The sequence below is a fragment of the Papilio xuthus genome, unplaced genomic scaffold (genome assembly GCF_000836235.2).
Source record: "Papilio xuthus unplaced genomic scaffold, Pxut_1.1 DF825928.1, whole genome shotgun sequence".
Taxonomy (NCBI): domain Eukaryota; kingdom Metazoa; phylum Arthropoda; class Insecta; order Lepidoptera; family Papilionidae; genus Papilio; species Papilio xuthus.
Genome location: NW_013532721.1, coordinates 1,051,506 through 1,070,867, shown reverse-complemented (window position 1 = coordinate 1,070,867; position 19,362 = coordinate 1,051,506). Strand labels below are relative to the sequence as shown.

Here is a 19,362-nt window from a genome sequence, read left to right as displayed (position 1 = left end):
GAATCATGATAGATTTTTTTATAACTTGATGCATACGTTTGGACAGCGTAGTACCTATATACGTAAATTATTATAAATATTAATGAATTGTTTATATTATAAATTTGAAGGTAAAATATCACAAATGATGTCAAAATAATCGTTCATCAACTCTAATATTTGTGATTCTAAAATTACATCGGAATTTTTGTTTGCATTACATGGTTAAACCTATATAAAATGTTTGATTTGTCTGTCCTGTCGCCTTCATGTCAAAATAGAATAAAATACTGTTCAAATACATGTATTACTTGTAATCCTTTAAATAATGAGATATTTTAAAACTTGGGTTATGCTCTCGATATTAGTAGTTAGATTTTTAAGTACATTTTATATAGAACTTATGGTGTAACCTTTTCAATTGTTAAAATTGTGTATTATTTATTGATAATTGCTATTCTTGGTATTCATTTTATAGTAGTCAGTTATGCAATTTTTAATACGTACCTCAGAAATAATTATTTTTAGGGAACGTCGATGACTTTCTTTTTCATACTTTCAAAGATATTATTCATGAAAATGACTTGTCAGTAATGTTTAATTAAAAACTGACCATTGCTTGACTGATCGAGGAATGCTGAAGAATTTCAAGTGTCCGTGACATAAATTGAAGGTTTATACACTCTGCATGTATAAACACGATTTCCTAGCACTTTTCAAAGTTTTACACAGATTTATTTAACGTGTTGTTCCTTGTTATTTAGCTATTTCATTCAATTGTTTAAATCACTTGTCAAGGACGGGTTACGTAAAATGTTACCATAAATAAAGTTGTTGTAAACGGTGCATCATACCTCGTAGGCATTTGTCATCATAGTTTCACATTTACGCAAAGGTTAGTTTGAAAATATTTCTTCTTTTATTTTCTTAAAATATGTTACTTAATATACACTGGTATGTGCAGCTGTATCGATAAAGAATTGAAGGGTGTGTCCTACGACCGTGGATAGAAAACTATTCTTCATATATCTGGGTCACGGGCCTGTTATTTTTATATACTACTTTTACTTTCATATAAGATGACCTATAAAACATTATGATATTTTATGATTTGAATCACCTTGTCACAGTAATCATTAAATAATTTCGTATTTTTTACTACCAGAAATGTCAAAAGAAACGTCATGTTCAAGATTATCGTCTTCCAGTTTATAATTCGATTCAATTATTTGCATGTATTAAACATGAGCGTTCATCAATCGTTACACTGACTCGGTCCACATGTACAGATTTAGTTAAACAAGTCCAAACTTGCTTTCTTGAGATGGTCTTTTTATTATTTTTATTCATACAACACATCACCTATTGTGTCATCAAACATCGTTATATCTGAATACAATGTCTTGATGTACCATGACATTTATATATCTCGCTTCTCTTAAATTATCTAAAGAAAATGTTTTGTTACTTAAATACGGTTTTAATGTTGATTTGATTATTTGCAAACAAAAATGCATCAACTTTTATTCCTAGCGATTTTTGTTTACTATCTTAATGGTTATGACTCTTCGTTTGTCAATTGGAATCCAGCAGCGAAGTATCTACTTCTAGTATTTTATAGATTCAAATATTACGGATCGCCTAGCATCAGTTTATCTGCTTTATTTTATATATTTAATTTAATAAAAAAATCGGTTTTATGAGTAAAAAATTCAATGAGAAAGAAAAATAAAATCCTGGCAAAATATAAATGTATGCTACCGTGTAACTTTTTTAATTCATAAAAAAGTTTCGAGGTCGAATTAATATCATTAATGAACGAAACTTGAGCACATTTAGAAGACAAGCTTATACAAGGATGTTGAGTGTGTGACATAAATGAATCATGTGTACAATATTTACCTCCTTTCTAAAACAATGATTTAATTATTGATCATCCTATATAATGTATCGTTCGCAAGGTACTATTAACTCTAACCATAAATTGTAAAAAAAGTTTAGTATTACCCGCGTAAATTTTTTTGCGGCTCATGCAGCACCCCGCGCAGTATTCCTCCTTTGCGTTTTTTTACGCCTCGTTACCCTTAAAATTGAGTTGTGCGCAGCGACTCGTGCAATATTCCAGCTAGCTGTTTGAATCCAAGAATAAAAGCATTTTAAACCTATGTCTCAAGCATACACAAAAGGTATGTCAAATTATGTTGACATTAATCAATATTTAATCTGATGCACGATAAATTATGTTCAAAGATTGATAGGGATTAATCGATAATTGCCTTAATTCTTTATTGAATACTTCATTCATTATTACAAAAAAAGCAAGGTTAAGAGGACCATATTAGATGCATCATGAATGACATAACAGAACAGTAAATTCTTTCTTATTTATGTTATGGAATTATTACTTATTTTCTCTTGAAGTTTCATTTCAGTAAATACTTCGAATAATTAATATTACATTTTCACAATCTTGTTTTCCAACAATTCCCTTCAAAAAACTTTCATATGCTTAAGAAACTAGCACTGTCTGTAAATTAATTACTCTATGTTTCATAATATTAATCTCGTGTTTAACGAAAGCTTCTTTAGTTTTCAGTAAAAGCTCTGTTAGTATTATATAATTGTAGGATTTAAATAAAAAAGTAAATTATTCTTGCAGTATAAAATACATATTATTTTTCGTTAATTGCATAGGTTTTATTATCCATTGGTGGTGCCTTAAATCTTGTTATTAAACATTAAATAAAATATTGGAATATATGAAATTTCATATTAAGAATATTTATCCAAAAATGTACTACGCTATTAATTTTAAGCGTTCTTGGGATGTTGCAATTCATCCTTCAAATGGTTCATTCGTGCTTGAGTCAACAACCATTGCGGCCTACATACATCCTACTCCAAGCGAACACATTCTTAAGGAGAGACATCAAATTATTGTACTTCAGTTTAAGGTCGATACATTTGTAGGATTATGTATAGAATAATTATGTTAACTTATACTCACAATGCACTAAGTACTTGTCGGTAGTTTACCTATCAAAATAAACCGTTTCAATTGCAGAGAGTAATTTCTACACTCACGTTTTAGAAAACTGTTTTTAAGTAGATTTTACATTCGTTTGATCAAAAACAATTTTCGCCACGTGATTTCTACTACATAATACTATAATACAAAGCACTTTTTTACGACTCTAATTTTTGTCCCGATGTTTATTAACAAATTTTGCAAATAAAATTTAAACCACTACCTGGGTACTGTTTGAGCTGAAATTGTTCATACGTATGTAAATCGCGTGGCAATGCAATATTATAATGACACGGTGCTGACCTGCTGATGGAACTGGAAGATGTCCATAGGAACTTCGCATCGAAACGACACCGCTTCATCGAGTTTGAGCTCGTTACAATTGTTTTTTTATTGAAAACGTTCGGTTCATGTTTACATAGAAGGAATACAAGTCAACGTAATAAGTACACCGTTTTGTTGTCAAGGAATTTTATGTCGTAAGTTCTGCGTTGCTGCGGAGTCTTTTGTTTTATAGGTGCGTGTCAAATACGCGTTAATAATTATTTGACGAAACAGTATTTGGCGCAGCATCATATGTGTAATGAGGCATAGTTGTTAACAAGATACCGTAGGATAGGTAAGCGATAGGCGTGCAACCTAAGAAGACAAGTGTTCGTTTTATCTATCCCATTTATAATTTACGGAACATTCGTAAGCGACTAACTTATATTATAATAGAAGCAAGTCAACAAATAAAGAATATTTATAGAAATATTGTTGAAATTAGGTTACCTGTTAGCGTGCACGTATTTAATGTATCATTGATTTCGTAATAGAAGTGAGAGGAGGGCCGAGCGCTTCTTTGAAGATTTGCGTTGGAATCGTGCCCTGATCTTGACATTTGTCGATCTGGTATTTTGACCTTATGACTTATAGTTGTCTTCAACAGTAAATGTAAATATATACGCATCTATTATTTTCTCTTCCAGTCGTCTTGCATATTTTTAGCTTATTAAGTTTGTGCAACTTGCAACTAAAAAATATAGTATAATAATTAACTTTACTAGTTAAGTAATACGTTACAATTCGTAAATAACCTAATACAATAAATTAATTGTAATGTGTCATTTAATCGGGGTAATTTTCCTCTTAGGTTAACATATTTTAAAATTTTTCTTTTTTACATGAAATGGTTATGTAAAGTGTATTTTAAATGTGTCGGCATAATATAATTATACAAAAATAAATTTTGAATAATAAGATTATACGATGAAACTGGAGAATTTGAAAACAACAGCTTTTATAAATATTTATGTTACCATATACATATTGTATTAGATTATTTAAATTTATTTTGAGCCTTAATAATAGATGATATTTGGCGATATAATTATTCTGTTATCATGCAAAGAACACGTGTTTAATATTATTTTGATTATTATTATAATAGTATTGTTGTACTTATGTGTAAAATCACAAACTACGAGTATATATAACTATTCACTATTCAATAACAACTACATATTTTGATATAAAAGATAAGCTTAATATAATGTAGTATAAATCTTAGCATGCGGTGAAAAATGTTTACCTTTTTTTACTCCGACAATACGTTTGAATAGGAAATTTTATAGCAATCTGTATCATCTACACAAGTGATCACTCATTTTCGCTAGGCGCTAAAAACAAGATATTAGTATTTACAGACTCTAACAAAGTTAACCACTGGCGTGTTTTTTATCCTATTTAATTACACGAATCCTAAATACATAATTGAAATAAATTATGTTTTCAGTTTATCATTTATGCACCCGTTGTATATTTTATTAAGATAGCAATAGCAGGGAAAATTCGAACCTTGAATTTCATTTGTCTTAAATTTACTAACTTAACCAGGTAAAACCACAAATAAAACTACGAGATTATATAGAAATATTTAATATTTACATTGAATATTTAAAAAAATATTTTAAAGCTTACTCATAGAGTTAACACATTGATATATCACATTTTTAATATTTTCGTCGATATAAAATATTCCATAATTTGTTAGTACCCCGTCCTTTTGAGTATATCCGTTATTGATTGTCAAATGCTGGAAAGAAAGTTAATTTACAATTTTGACAGAAATAAGCTGCTATCCAACATAATTTAAGCTGAAGAGGCAGAAGCGCTTACTTCCTCAGATGTCGGGGCTGCACTAGCAGCAGGCTCCGAGACCACTTGAGCTGTATCTTCCGCCGCCACTGTTGTTACGTCAGCGTTCGCAGTTGTGGCTTCATCTACTGCTGAAACGTCAGTAGTTGATGCTAAAGTCTCAGCTTTTGCCGTGGCATCACTAGCTACTGCAACTGCTACTGTAGTTTCTCCACTGGAAGATTCAGTAGTTTTTTCATCTGATGAACCTGACGTCGTTTCTACAGATTCCGATGAACCAGTAGTTTGTTCATTTGAAGATGCCTGAGTCGACGATTCTGATAATGTCTCTTCAGGTTCAGCTCCAGAGCCAGCCTCGGTAACATCTGCTTTAGGTACAGTTACATCCGAAGCTTCAGTCGTTCCCGATGTTAATTCAGCTTCAGTTCCTGATGATGTTTCTGTACTTGCAGCTATTTCTTCAGTGTTACTTTGACTTGGTGTTGACGTTTCTTGTGGTTGTGAGTCAGTTTGTGCTGATTCTGTTTCGGTGGTGGCTGTTACTGGTGCAGCTTCAGTGACATCTGATTTTTCACTCGATTGAGGAGAATTTGTTGACCCAGATTCGCTTACTGTGGTTTCAGAAGTTGCAGCATTATCTTCAGGTGCGTTAACAACAGTAGTTGAAACTGTTTCGGGCTGTCCTGCTGATTGTTTTGAAATAACCTCAGGCGTTGTTTCTGAACTAGCATCAGTAACGCGAGATTTTTCGTTAGATTGAGCTTCCGTGGTAGTTGTTTCAGATTTAGGAGCTGCTGATCCAGGTGTAGTTTCGGCTGTTTCTAGTAAATCACTTTTCCCAGTCGTAGCACCTGCTTGCAGGCTTTTGTCTGGTTGCTCGGATGCTGGCTCGGATACGGATTGCGATTCAGTTTCGGCAGGTGCTGCTTTATCATTAGATTGTGAAAGCGTTGAAGGTTCGGTTGATCCCGACTTCGTTCCAACTGGAGGAGCTGCGGCGTTCTCAGTGGTTTCAACATTTTGTTCAGGAACACCCGAAACCGTAGCTTCAGCTGGCTTTGGCTGTAATTCTAATTGTTGAGTCGCTAAAGTAGCCGAATCATTAACAACTGGATTGTCTCCAGATTTTTCAGAATCTTTTGGTTGTTCTTGTTGTTCAGCTGAAGAAGCAATGGATACGGTCTCAGGAGACTTAGGTTTATCTTCTGATGCCTTTACACTTGGTGCTTGCTCTGATGCCGATTCAGAGTTGTCTGGCGTCTTCAAAGCGCGACCAGTCTTTTCATTTGAAGCAGGAGAAATCGGTACTGGTGTTGGCGCTCTAGGCAAATGACTTCCGATAGGCTGGAAGCCATTTTCATCAGCAATGTAACTGTAAATTTATAAGAAAAATTATTCATACCATCATTCAGAGTAAATTGCTTTATACAAGATCTGTAATAATTCAATAAATACCTTAAAGTGATGACGGTGCCGTCGGGAGCAGTATATGAGTATGAGCCTCGTTGTACGTGAATTTCATCACTATCACCACTTTCGTCACTTTCTCCACCTTCCTCGCTGCTACTGGCTTTACGTCCTGCAGCCTTTGGTACAATTTTATCGTATGATGTTTCTTCTCTCTTTATGCCGTTACCCGTTTCATAACTAGAAAAAAACAAAAAAGTTAATTGTCTATTCAAGTATCTCGTAAACATTTAAACATTATCAAAGAAATCCAAGTGCATTTTATTGTCTTTAGCCTAATTCTTATCAATAAGCCAAGCACACAAAGCATTTTAAGCACGAAAGTTAAGCATTATAAATAGTGTAAAACGTCACAATTTTATAACTTAGTTAAAATGCGAAAATACTGTAAATTTTAAACTATTGAAATGCTTTGTAAGGAATAATACTTATTCACGGCCAGAAAAAATATATTTATATTTTTCTTGGATTTATTACTTAGCAGTGTAGAAGTGTGAATTGCAGTAGCTCATACTAATAGCAGTCACAAGTGTACATGTGTGTAGTAAATTTAAATTGTTTTATTTTAAAGAATAAAAACTTAAACCTTCAAATCTGGTAATTCATCCATTTTTCTTATACTATTTGCGTTTAAATTAATTATTAAAATACCATCTAGGTCTATCGCTTTATATAAATATTAAAAGTAAATTCTTACGAAATAGCAATAGAAATAACCATAACAAAAAGTTAGTGGATTTTTTATTATAAAATTGTTATTTATATTTTCGATAATTATCATTCGATCTACAATAATTATTTAAAAGTTATATGACCACATTTAGTAAAATAAAAATCATTAAGTTGTAAGTAAAGAAGTAAGATTGTAGAAAAGGAATATATTGGGCTATCGATACATGGGGATAAAGATAAAAAGTATCTTTAATACCGTAATGATAATTAATTTTTTTTTTGGTTTATAATCCAAATACAATTAATTATGTTACCTGAACTTGTAAGTTCCGTTTGGATCCAATTCTTCAGATTGTGAAATGATCGGTATGACGGTTGGCTGTTGCTTTTCCAATGGCACGACGGCCGTCGGAGCCGCCAAGACGTAACTCGCCGCTACGAGACCTAGTAAAACTATTTTAAAAATCATTTTAATCTAAGTACCTAATCACTCCCGAAATTTACTGATGAATGGTACTCCAGACTTCGTAAGCACTTATATGTAAGATTCATCTATTTACACTATCCTCCCCCCGCGCACCGGTGGTACGAGCCTCAGCGGACGCTAAATACTTCAACCTTAGCAGTAGCCTGATGTGTTCTTCAGAAAATTGCACAATCGTCAAGGTGTCAATAACATGACACGAAGGGTGACGATCAGTCGCGATTCGAATATTTTTTTTGTTCTGATCTATGTAATCGATGTATCTTTTCACAATTTAGCTTACTTAGAACATAAAGCTAGATTCATGTAGGATGAAGAGTTTTATTATTGTTAAACTAGTGTATATGTTATAATGTTTTCGATATATTAAGTAAGAGAAGCTACAAGTAATTTTAAAAAACTTTGTTCGAAAAACATCGTTGTTTTTTTCCTAATTTTTATGTTTGTATATTCAATTGCGTGGGCCTAATTTTTAATAATCTGTAATTTTAGTTATATATATTTAGGGGGCTGAAGTGTATGAGGATAACTGCATCTTTATTTATTTAAGTAGTACAAAGTCGGATTTAAAAAAAAATTAGATTCATCATGTTTTTGTTTACAACTTTTTGATGTTGTCTTCCGCATTATTTAAGACTAAGCTAACGTTGATGTCATACTGTAACAAAATATAGTTACCTATTATACGAATTAAGTATTTTTTATTCTTGTCAGACAAGTAATTCGGTTATCTAGAGGTATAAGACAGATTTGACCCGTGCTAGTGACTCATCTACAATACGGCTACAAGCGCGTCTGTCTTGTTTTGGAGTTGTTTAACAATTTTAAAAACAAATTAGAATGCTTTTACGAAGTAATTTAGTGTTAATTTTTACTGTAATTACAATTAGTTTACTTTGTGAACATGCACAAGGGAAGCGTGGACGTTACAGGTATAATCATTCACCATCAATAGAATCAACTGAGAATGTACCAGTGGCTGTAATTTATGATAGTGATGATATCCGTGAAGATAAATCCATAAAACTTTCCGCTAATTTCCAAACTTCAAAAGATGATCTAATCACTCCCGAGAATATAAAACAAAATTCAGATACGACACCGAAAATAAATGCTGATGTACCAAAACAAGTAAAGAGGGTTGAGCAGAAAAAAATTCAAAGCAACTCTTTAACAACAGACAAAGAAAGAAGTCTACAGATACCAGTTAGTGTTGTATATGACTCAGAACCAAGTAACAAGGAGAATGTTCCAAGAACCAGTGCCCCGATTGTAAGAAGAAGACCAACCGGAAGACGTCTACCAAAATCAGATACATATAGAAAACCTAAAGACAACATTGTAACTGATAAACAAATTGAAGAGAAGAGCATTGTTAATTCTGATACATCGTTGATTCCAACAGCTACCACAGAAAGTTCTCTGAATACGCCTGTTAAAGATCAAGGTCAAGTAAAAATTGTAAAACGAAAGCGAACTCGCGGCCCTGTGGTACCGATTGTAACTGAAAGGAACTTCGTATATGCACATAGCGGTAACTTTCATTATAGGTAACTGTGACAAACAGTATGTAATATATTTTTAATAAAATGTCATTATTAATTGAATATTTTATTCTATAGCTTCGAAGGCGGTGATGGCACGAAAGTATTTGAGGACGGCTCATTAAAATCAATAAATGACGAGACTGGTGAGGCTGTGTCTGGAGGTTTCTCATACAAAGTACGTATAATTTTTAGGTTTAACTTTAGTTACGATTACATGTAAAAAAACATATCCATACGGAAAACAAGAAAAGATCTGAAAAGATCTTAACTAATTCGTTATATTGTGTTACGTTACAAACCATAAAATTCGTACACAAACTTATTGTTTTGAAATTATTTTAGGATAAAGACGGCAACGACATCAGCTTATCATACACCGCAGATGAAAACGGCTACAGACCAATTGGTGCCCATCTGCCTACGCCTCCTCCAATTCCACCAGAAATCGCACGCGCCTTGGCCTACCTCGCTACAAAATCAACCCCACAACCCATTACAGAACCTACAAAAAAATTCGATTAGTCTTAAAATAATTACTTGTTCTAAATTATTAAAATAGTTGTTAATAATCTTGAAATAAAATATTTTTTTTTCTGACGTATATTATTTTCCCATAAACCAGTTTTTAATTCATGCGATAAATTGATAAAAATCATTTCTCTATTGAATTAAGTCGCTATGCTTGTAACAGATTTGGCTATTATTACTGTCTGTTAGTGTGTTGTATAAATTATAATTTTTACACATTCAGTCAAAGCCAATTTGTCAATATTAATATTTGATATCTTCTCAAACATTCCAAATGTTAGACGTCTGTAAAGTCATTGATAATGCGTTTGTAATTATTGTATCAATAATCTAATATTGTAATCTATACTATGCTCATTGTATTGAAGTGTTAAGTAATTGGAATTTATTCATTTCATTATTTTTTCTTTACTTTGTGTAACTATGATTTGGATTAACCATATTCATAATCGTCCCCGGTCTTATTCGCTGTTAAATGTCTGTGTACTTTAATTGTGTGTGGTAACTGGCTGTATACATTGACTTTGATATTTTTAAAATTAAATTAAATATGTTTTCTTTTTTCAATACAATTTAATTCGAGTATTTTGATAAACTTTAACTTTTTGACATTTAAGATAGCCAAGCACTCATCACTGAACTTGCAGTCTTTCTAGTTAAACAGGTTCTCAATTGATAGCCATAAGTTTTTTTGTTACAGACGATTTATATCTGCATAATTTAAAATAAATAAACAGTTTTTTTAAGCAATTGTGGAACCAAATAGCATTCGTTTTTTTATAACAATTATTATCTCATATATTTATAAATATAAAATTTTCCAAAATTAAATTGTCCTTAGTGCTCTACAAAATTCTAAATTTTTCCAATAAATAATGATAATAAGCTTCAAAGAATAAACTAAATGATGCAATCTTTATCACCTTACCGGGGAGTATCTTTGAATTTTGTTATTTTAAAAATTGTTATAACAGGAAACTTTATGCCAATAAAATATAAATTAGCGATAAGTTTAATGGGACGTACTTTATTGCCATTTCAATTAAATATCATATTAATATTCATAATAATTTTATTGTTATTTTATCTTCCATCTGTCTGTTCGCAAATCCGCGAATGATCACGGTAATTTCCGAAACGACAGAACTTATTTGACGGGACTTTTACTGGAAGGCAGCTTATGTGTGCCATAGGAAATGGGGTTTCTTTTTTAAATTCCGCGCTGAAGTAGCGAGCGACGGCTAGTCGTAAATAAATATCAATTATTAATTTAAACGTAAACCACGTAGTTAAATAACAGATTGTACAAGCGATCTTTTGTCCGAAGTATTGGCGATTAAATGATGAAATGCCTACAAATAACTTATGATGTTTTAATTCTAATACGTACATTCAAAGGAACGCTTTATCGTTATTACACCTGATGAAAAAAAATATTTAAGATTGATTTTCACTCTATTGGTAATAAAAAGCAAAGTCACGTTTCTTTTGAAATATGAGATGCGACATTTTAAGATTCCATGAATTAGTATTATCGATAATTTAGAATATAATAATGACTCAGTAAAATGATCTCATTAATATTAGAGAATCTACAGCAAATCTCTCCATTACAGTATACTTTGGACATTTTATTTCCACTTCTTGAGGTTGACGTCATTACGTCACGATATTTTAAAATCTCGTTCGACGTCATATTAACTCAAGCTAATTGTTCTGTAATCCACTAGCTGTCTCTTCGATTTATACTATTAATTTTCAATAGAATGTTGATGTTAGATTGACATGTCGATCATTGCTTTTTGTGAGACATTGAAATCAATTACGTTTTATATTATTTGTCGTCTATGTTGTACAAATCTTTGATCCATCAAACAATATTATGTTATGTAAATTTTTATAAGCTGTCGCCTTACATAGGTGTGAAATGTCACTTCATATATTATAAATTGTAAGTCAAAATCATTTATTTCAGTAAAGAGTATCCCAAAGTAGACAACTTGTTACAATTGGGTACCAATTACTAAGTTTTATTGCGTTAAACTCAGGTTCTGGAGCTCGGAACACCAATTGATAAAATTATCGAACTAAAAGCGCTATCGAATAGTTAAAAAGAATTCAGCACACCGATTTAAGCTTACTTATAATTATTGTGTTTTTCATAGGATTCGCTGATAATTATTTCTCTTCCATGGATCGTATTGCAAGAATAAAAAATCTATTAATATTGCATGACGCAATTAAACCTTTGTTTTAAACAACCAAATGTTGTTTACATTTTATATATGTTTTCGAGACAAATTATAGGCTTTATAGGAAATGACCTCAGCGGTTAACACCTTCAACTGATTCGGTGGACAATTGTAATGCTAATAAATATATTGTGTAATCAACATTCCGGATTCCTAGAGTCTTAATAAAACGTCCAATATTCATTCACAATGCATCTTTGGCACTGATTTTGCATTTATTAAATAAATAATACAATATATATTATATTTGTGCCGATATAATCTTTATCACAGTTCATCGGTCTAGTTTTTATTTGTTTTTTCATTGCTTTATTTATAAAAAAAAACATGTATCACATGCAACTTGGTAAACACACTAAGAATTTTAATTCACATATCTACAAATGAGATTGTATCAAATCGTGTGTTTACAAAGCAGTAAGGATACTAACGAGCAGACATAAAACGAGTATCATAAGTATTTGAGTAAAAATGTAAGGTCGCGACGATCAAGCTCTGGATGGAGGCGGCGGTGGAAGGGTTGCCAAGTAGTCTAATGCCTTCTGAATTGCCGGCGGGATCGGGGGTGGTGTCGGCAAATGTTCACCCTATAACATTAAAAACAACGTTAAACAATCGATCAAAGTAGAGATACAAAGAACGTGTAAGGATTAGTCAAGGCTAGCTATTAGTGTTTTCAATCATTATTGGTGCTCAACAAATATTTTCTTCGTACGTCTAAGCAAATGTTTTACACATTTTGTACCCACTGAGGACACGTGCATTAGCATACGGATATTTTTTGATGTTAACTACGATGTAGTATATCAGAAAACAGTAGACATTCAATTAAATGGCTGTTAGTTTAAGTACTTGACATCAAAATTCCTCGTTCCGAATAAATTTATTTAAAGCCGCTTATACAAATTTATAATTCCTTATAGAATTTTAACTGCGTATATCTTAATTAAATGAAATATCGTACATTACCAAAACTCACATGCTTTTGAATATACGTTTAGAATTTATTGGAGAATAGAATATGTTCTATTTTTACAGAGGGAATTTTTTTATTATCGGTGAACTCTCAAACAAAATATTAATGTGATTATGTCAGTTACTTGACTATTAAAAAAGTTCAGAAGTACCTAACTCTTATCTCTAATTGAACTTTGTAGTACTTTAATTATTATTTTTTTATATTATTAGGTGGCAAACGAGAAAATGGCCACCCGGATTCGCCGAAATAGCGATATGACCGCTGGCCATAGGCATCCGCAATTGCAGTTGCATTGTCTATATTTAATCGATGGAGGGTGAACGCACAGAAAAATAATATTTCCAACTCCCTCATCATCCCCTCCTCCGTAAAGTCCCCTTCCCATCCTTTCTTTATTTTAAAAGGGTGGGATGGGATACGGAACCCGGCACCGGGCGAGCCAGTCAATTCGAGCAATATATATATTGTTGTATTGGTGTTTAGCACTCTAATTATAATTGCATACCTCGGGTTTGAAGCCGTTTTCATCATCAGCAATGTAGTTAAGGTTGATGACTGTGCCGTCGGGCGCTGTGTAACTGAACCCTCCCTGTGCTACAATCACGTCATTGCTGTCGGGACCACTCGCTTTCTTTAATGTTCCGGTCTCCTCTGCTTTGATTCCGTTCTCGGTTTCATAGCTGGAAATATGTATCAGAAATACATTAAATAAGCGCTTATTTACTTACTTAAAACTTGAAACTTAAATTCATAAAGACATAAGCATAGCAATTATAAATTACGAGATTAACAAAAATCATTGGCCTAGCCCAAAGCATACTCATCGACAGAAAATATTCCAGATTCAAGGAATTCTTGCCAAATGGTTTTAATTGATTTTGAATATTATGCTAAAGTTTTATAAACACTTCTCTATAAATTTTAAAAAATACACTTCTGTTTAGTTAAGTTTTATAATCAAAATACCAAAATTGGACTTGAATAGAAGTATAGTAGAGTTAGTTTGCACCCTAACCTTTCTGACTGTGTGTCGTATGGGACCCACCAACTGGAAAGATTAAACGATTCCGCGAGTTAAAATTACCAACTAATAGTATTTTTATAATAAAGTCTTACTTGTATACATAAGATCCATCTGGTTGCTGATCGAAGTCCTGCTTTAAAATTGCTATGACCTTTTCAGGCTGCTGAGGCGCGGCTGCGGCCAAAGCGAGAACGGCGCAAATCAATAACACCCTCTGTAAAAATATGAATGAAAAATAATTAGTATCGACCCCAAAAAAATGACGCCTGTAAGATTTTTGTGAGCAAAAATAACGAACATAAAATTTGATGTTTGTAAAAATTCAGGCATGTTGTCGTATTTTCAATGCAGTGGTGTAAATTAAATTTTATTACCTTAACAAATAAAACGCTACAATCTTATCTAATCGGAATTCAATTTACACGTCAAAATGTTTGTTTTGAATAGAAAAACAAAAGTTGTGCTTAGGACAACATGTTTTTGATTTAATTTATAGGAAATTCAGGGCATAAGGTTTCTTGGTGAATTTAAAAACCTATAACGCGGTAGTAATACGTTATGTTTTTCCTAGCTTTAACTTAAAAACCTACCCACAAGAGTGTCACTCGATCCTTCAAATATGTACATCTGGATTATCATATTTTGTAGATTTAAACTATTTAAGATTTAAAAAATTATGTTGACAATGCTAAACGGCAAAATTTTAATCAATGCTATATTTCAGACCGTATCTTTTTTTAATTTTAATATACTGCAAATAAAAAACTTGCTGCTTTTATATGGTAATAAAATGACGAGAATGATATTCGTTATCCTAATTTATAAATAGTTTTATGCTTCTTTAAACCGGATATTGTCACTTTCTGAAAACTGTAATGACCTTTATGACAACTTTATTCAGTACAGCAGAATTATAAAAAAATAAATAAATATAGCTTATTTGTCATCGGGGATAGTGTAGCTTTCCAATACTAGTGTTTAGTAAATACATAATTTTATGGCAAAGTTTTGTACAAATTAAACAATTAAAATGTATATTTTCCAAATATTATTGCATTTTACCTGTTTCATGGCTAAGGAGACAAACATATTAATAATTCAATGTTAAACTAGTTATATTTGAGGTAAATTTCGTTAAATACCATTGAGCTTGTCGTTAACAAATAAAGAATTTTATTTTGTTTTTTATCAACTAAACCTAATATTTATGACTACCTGAGACTAGTTAAAAGTAACTTTTGAGTTCTCCGTACTTAGTATTTCGACTTAACATTTTAAATTTAATATACCAAAATCATAAATATTCTATGTTATCCCGTAAGCGTTAAAATGTTTAAATTATTTAGTTTTAGACTTTTATTTATTTAATTGCAAAATAACTTCAGATATTTCAAATTTGTATACGGAACCAGTTTTATAATAAAACTAATACCCATTTGTTCGATATCCTATCAATTAAGATAATAACGTCAGATTAAACATCTGTGTCCTGGTAGATAAAATAAAGCAGCGCTAAGTTTAATATATTTACTGCTTATATCCTGGATGACTACTTAATAGAAATGCCAAATATGGATTTGTTATTTTATGTTCATTACATCCTTTTCCAAATACGTTTAAATGTTAAGATACCTATAAATCGTAATCGTTATTGATTTGAAATCAAAAGATGTAAGCCCAAGCCTTTTTGTGGTTTGTATTGCTCTATAATGGAGAAAATTTCGTGTTGAAGACAAAATAGGCTGTTTAGAAAAGTATGGAAGATCACAAACTTTTTAGTGATAATTGATTCTTGTTTTGTTCTTCGCAGATCAGTTAAATTATGATTAAATATTGACTACAACAACTTTACTTTACCTTATTTATTTAATTACTTTTTCTATAAAAATATTTCCAAATTTGACATTCAATTATTAAGAATGCAATATTTTTAACAGAATCTAATTACTTTTATTAGAATGGTGGTTTCATAAGTGTCCTTTGCAAAACGCTAGTCGGCATTTGTTTGTCTTGGCGTTTGTTTTGTAAGCGCAATGAGTTGTGAGAACACGGCACAGAATTTTGTGAGTCTCCTCCGAAACACAATGTCCAACTTTGACGCGCAAAGACAAAAGGTGTGCGCTTAATTAGGCGCTCGCACGCCTCTAGCAATTTACAGGGACGGACTATGTGACAAAGCGCTTGTATTTTTATTCAATAGAATTTGTAGTTAATAATAATATTTAAAAATATACTGGTAACAATACTATTTATTACAAGAATCTGATAAATGTAGTAAATAATTTATTTTTCGGATAGACAAACCACATGCGAAATGTTAAGTTAACAAAAATATGTGTAAAATAATTACGAAAATTCCATTAAGTACAGGAATTATTAAAATGTTACCGAATAAAATGTTCTCTCTAAAAATGCAAAGGTTAGTGTGCCTTACATGATAATGAGGCAACATTAGGTACTATCTGGTCGTGGATTCACTGCGTCCTCAAACGATAAAGTATGCACTAAAACGATGCGCCGCTTGTCACTACGGCAAATAGCGTGGTTGCCTGCAAAGGTTAAGTATCGTAGGCATTTAATGCACCGCACATTGCATAATTTTCCGCTGAACTGTCCGCATGCCCTTTGCACTGTCATTACGCATCTTCAAGAGAAAATCACTCAAATTATAATTTGGGAATGAATTATTTATAACTAGCTCTCGCCCTAGACTCGTCCGCGCGGAATTAAAAAAAAGAAACTGAATAAATAACCTATGTGTTCTTCCAGATTACTTTCAGCGAGGTCCATGAAACCGTTCTGGAAGTACCTTCTAACAAACATGGATTATATTATCGGGCATATTAATGGTAACTTAAGGAGTGTACCTTGCTGTAGACTTCTTATGGTAAATCTGCACTAAGTGTCTTCGTTAGGGTTCATTCAATACTTTATGTGCGATAGTTTTTACTACAATACAATAAACGTGTAAGTTCCTATAATGAACTAAGAGAATCGATTAATAACGGGTAGTGATGACAAGGCAAGCGTGTTTCTATTATTGAATTGATCTTTCTTATGCAATAGCTTTTATCTTTTGTTAACCGCATAAAGCCAGTTGACATATTTAATTCTTGTTGGTGCATTGAACTTCGAATACTCTTTTTTATTTCAGTTCAGAATAGAAAGCCTATTAAGTTTATGAAAGAAAATAGTTTTCACTATTATTGAAAACTTTTATATTACTTTTCATTACTCAAAACTATTTTCTAAGAATAAATTTTAATAATTGTTAAAAATATAAATCTGTATAGTTTAAGTAACAAAGCAATTTACGTCACAAATGCATTTGAATATATTTAAATTGATGTAGGTTACGGGTAATTGACGTTAAGCATGTTAGTAAAGCAAAGTGTAAACTCACCATTATAATTATCTGTGAAAACTGGCACTTAAATTTCTGCAGTTACTGTAGAGATGTATATCCCATGTGGCGTTTGTCGGCGGCGTGTGCGCCGGATTGTACTTAGCCATCTAATCATCTGTCCCTTTTATAGAGACGCAGTTTTGTCTAGGCATTGCATACTGCAGGGGGAGCCTGCAACAACAGAAGAACACAGGGCCGGATTCAAAACATTTTTTTATTTAAATTTTATTTTCAGTCAGAATTTTATCTAATAAATAAAAAATTGAAAACAGATATTTTTTTAATATTATTCTAGTAATCGCACCATAAATTTAGCATTGATATTTAGTAAGCAGTGTGGGAGTGAAGATATTTTAAGGTTAACGCGTTTTGAACGCAATTATGTGATAAATTAGCTTTAGGTTACTGTTATGTTATTTCCTGATTCCATGATTATTGCCAATCCAGATTTGATGGGCCGAAGATCAAGGTCGGTATGGGCTTCCTGCATATCTATATATAGGAAGTAATAAGTCATATTTGACTTGAATAACAAGATCACAACAATAAATTAGGTTTACATGTAAACGAACAAAAATGCCTCTGGAATTCACATTATCTAGACGACACTACTTATTATTTGCCTTAAAGTAATAGCAGAAGCTAAATTAGATTTCCAAGAAAACATCGGTTTTTAGTTTAGTTTTATATATGTAGCAATTAACTGATATTTAATGAAGTAAAATATTCAATATTTATTTATGTCTTTATGCGTGATATTATGAAGTAGTAAGAATACGTGTCTGAGTGGCCGGTACCTTGAACTACTGGCTACTATTACACCTTTATTAGAATCTTCAGCAATACAAGTGTACATACCTTGATTTTCCATACAAATTTTCTTACTGTTCTGACATTTTCTCTTTATTTGTATAATATGTAAATTTATTTAGGTATATTTGTCAACAATTTAGTAATGTAATGTGAAATGTAAATCAATAACATTTAAGAAAATTTCATTTGTGAATATACGAATAATTAATCTAACAATTACCCTGGACAATAATGTTGTATATTTTCATATTATACGTATGTTAAAATTTATTATTTTATATCAAGCATAATATGTGCTACATACATTATATATTATAACTTTTATATTTATTTGTAAAATTATCGTAATGCAAGTATTAGTTTATTTATTGCTAGTCGTCGCCCGCGACTCTGTCCGCACGGAATTACAAAAAAAAATAGTAGCCTATGTGTTTTTCGAGACTACGTTCTATGTTCAAATTTTGGAGGGATCCTTTCAGCTGTTCTGGAGATATCTTCAAAAAACTTCCATCTATCCATCCATGTAAACATTCGCATTTATAATATTAGTAAGATTATATTTAACCTATGTGTCAATACATGACTGGTTTCAATTATATGTGCGTATGTTTATTACTTATGATTTAGTTGCTGTTGTCATCAATACTTATTATAGTAATTAATACATTTCTGTATAATTATTTACTTATATTTATTTATGGAATGTTTTTAAAAAATAAGGATGTTCCATGACTAAATCACACCTGTGATGTATGATGACTTGATATATTATACATTTTTAGCTTCTTATTCTTTTATTGGAACTTTTAAAATTAATATCTTGCAAAGTATAAATTACATGTAATTGTTATACATGAAACTTTTGGTTGTCTGTTGCTGCGTCGTTTGATGGTTGTTCTGTGGTTATTTATTTGAAGATAATCAAAGTTCTAGTACTTAAAGTTAAGTAGTATTTAAAGTTTATTATATTCAGACTCAATGTGGATCAAGATTTGCTCTGACTGAAGCTAGATATATGAAGCACTTTCTTTGATTTTAAGCCTA

At 31.6% G+C, this 19,362-nt stretch overlaps 3 protein-coding genes across 3 annotated transcripts; 1 reads left to right on the top strand and 2 right to left on the bottom strand.

Annotated features, from left to right (window-relative positions):
- Positions 1–4,951: 4,951 nt before the first annotated feature.
- On the bottom strand, positions 4,952–7,823 carry LOC106125250 (hyphally regulated cell wall protein 3). Its single transcript, XM_013322356.1, has 3 exons — positions 7,600–7,823; positions 6,602–6,793; positions 4,952–6,518 (listed from the first exon to the last, which is right to left on the bottom strand). The coding sequence occupies exons 1-3, from the start codon at positions 7,752–7,754 to the stop codon at positions 5,141–5,143; spliced, it is 1,725 nt and encodes a 574-aa protein (XP_013177810.1). The 5' UTR covers positions 7,755–7,823; the 3' UTR covers positions 4,952–5,140.
- A 703-nt stretch (positions 7,824–8,526) lies between these two features.
- CPR36 (cuticular protein RR-1 motif 36) lies at positions 8,527–10,164 on the top strand. Its single transcript, XM_013322357.1, has 3 exons — positions 8,527–9,319; positions 9,392–9,491; positions 9,659–10,164. Exons 1-3 carry the CDS (start codon positions 8,610–8,612, stop codon positions 9,836–9,838), a joined length of 990 nt encoding a protein of 329 aa, XP_013177811.1. The 5' UTR covers positions 8,527–8,609; the 3' UTR covers positions 9,839–10,164.
- A 2,111-nt stretch (positions 10,165–12,275) lies between these two features.
- Positions 12,276–17,620, bottom strand: Cpr49Ae (Cuticular protein 49Ae). The gene is given in 4 exon segments (NM_001312175.1): positions 12,276–12,683; positions 13,581–13,755; positions 14,192–14,313; positions 17,503–17,620. Coding segments are annotated over 4 exon segments (399 nt in total). The 5' UTR covers positions 17,506–17,620; the 3' UTR covers positions 12,276–12,584.
- Positions 17,621–19,362: the final 1,742 nt, after the last annotated feature.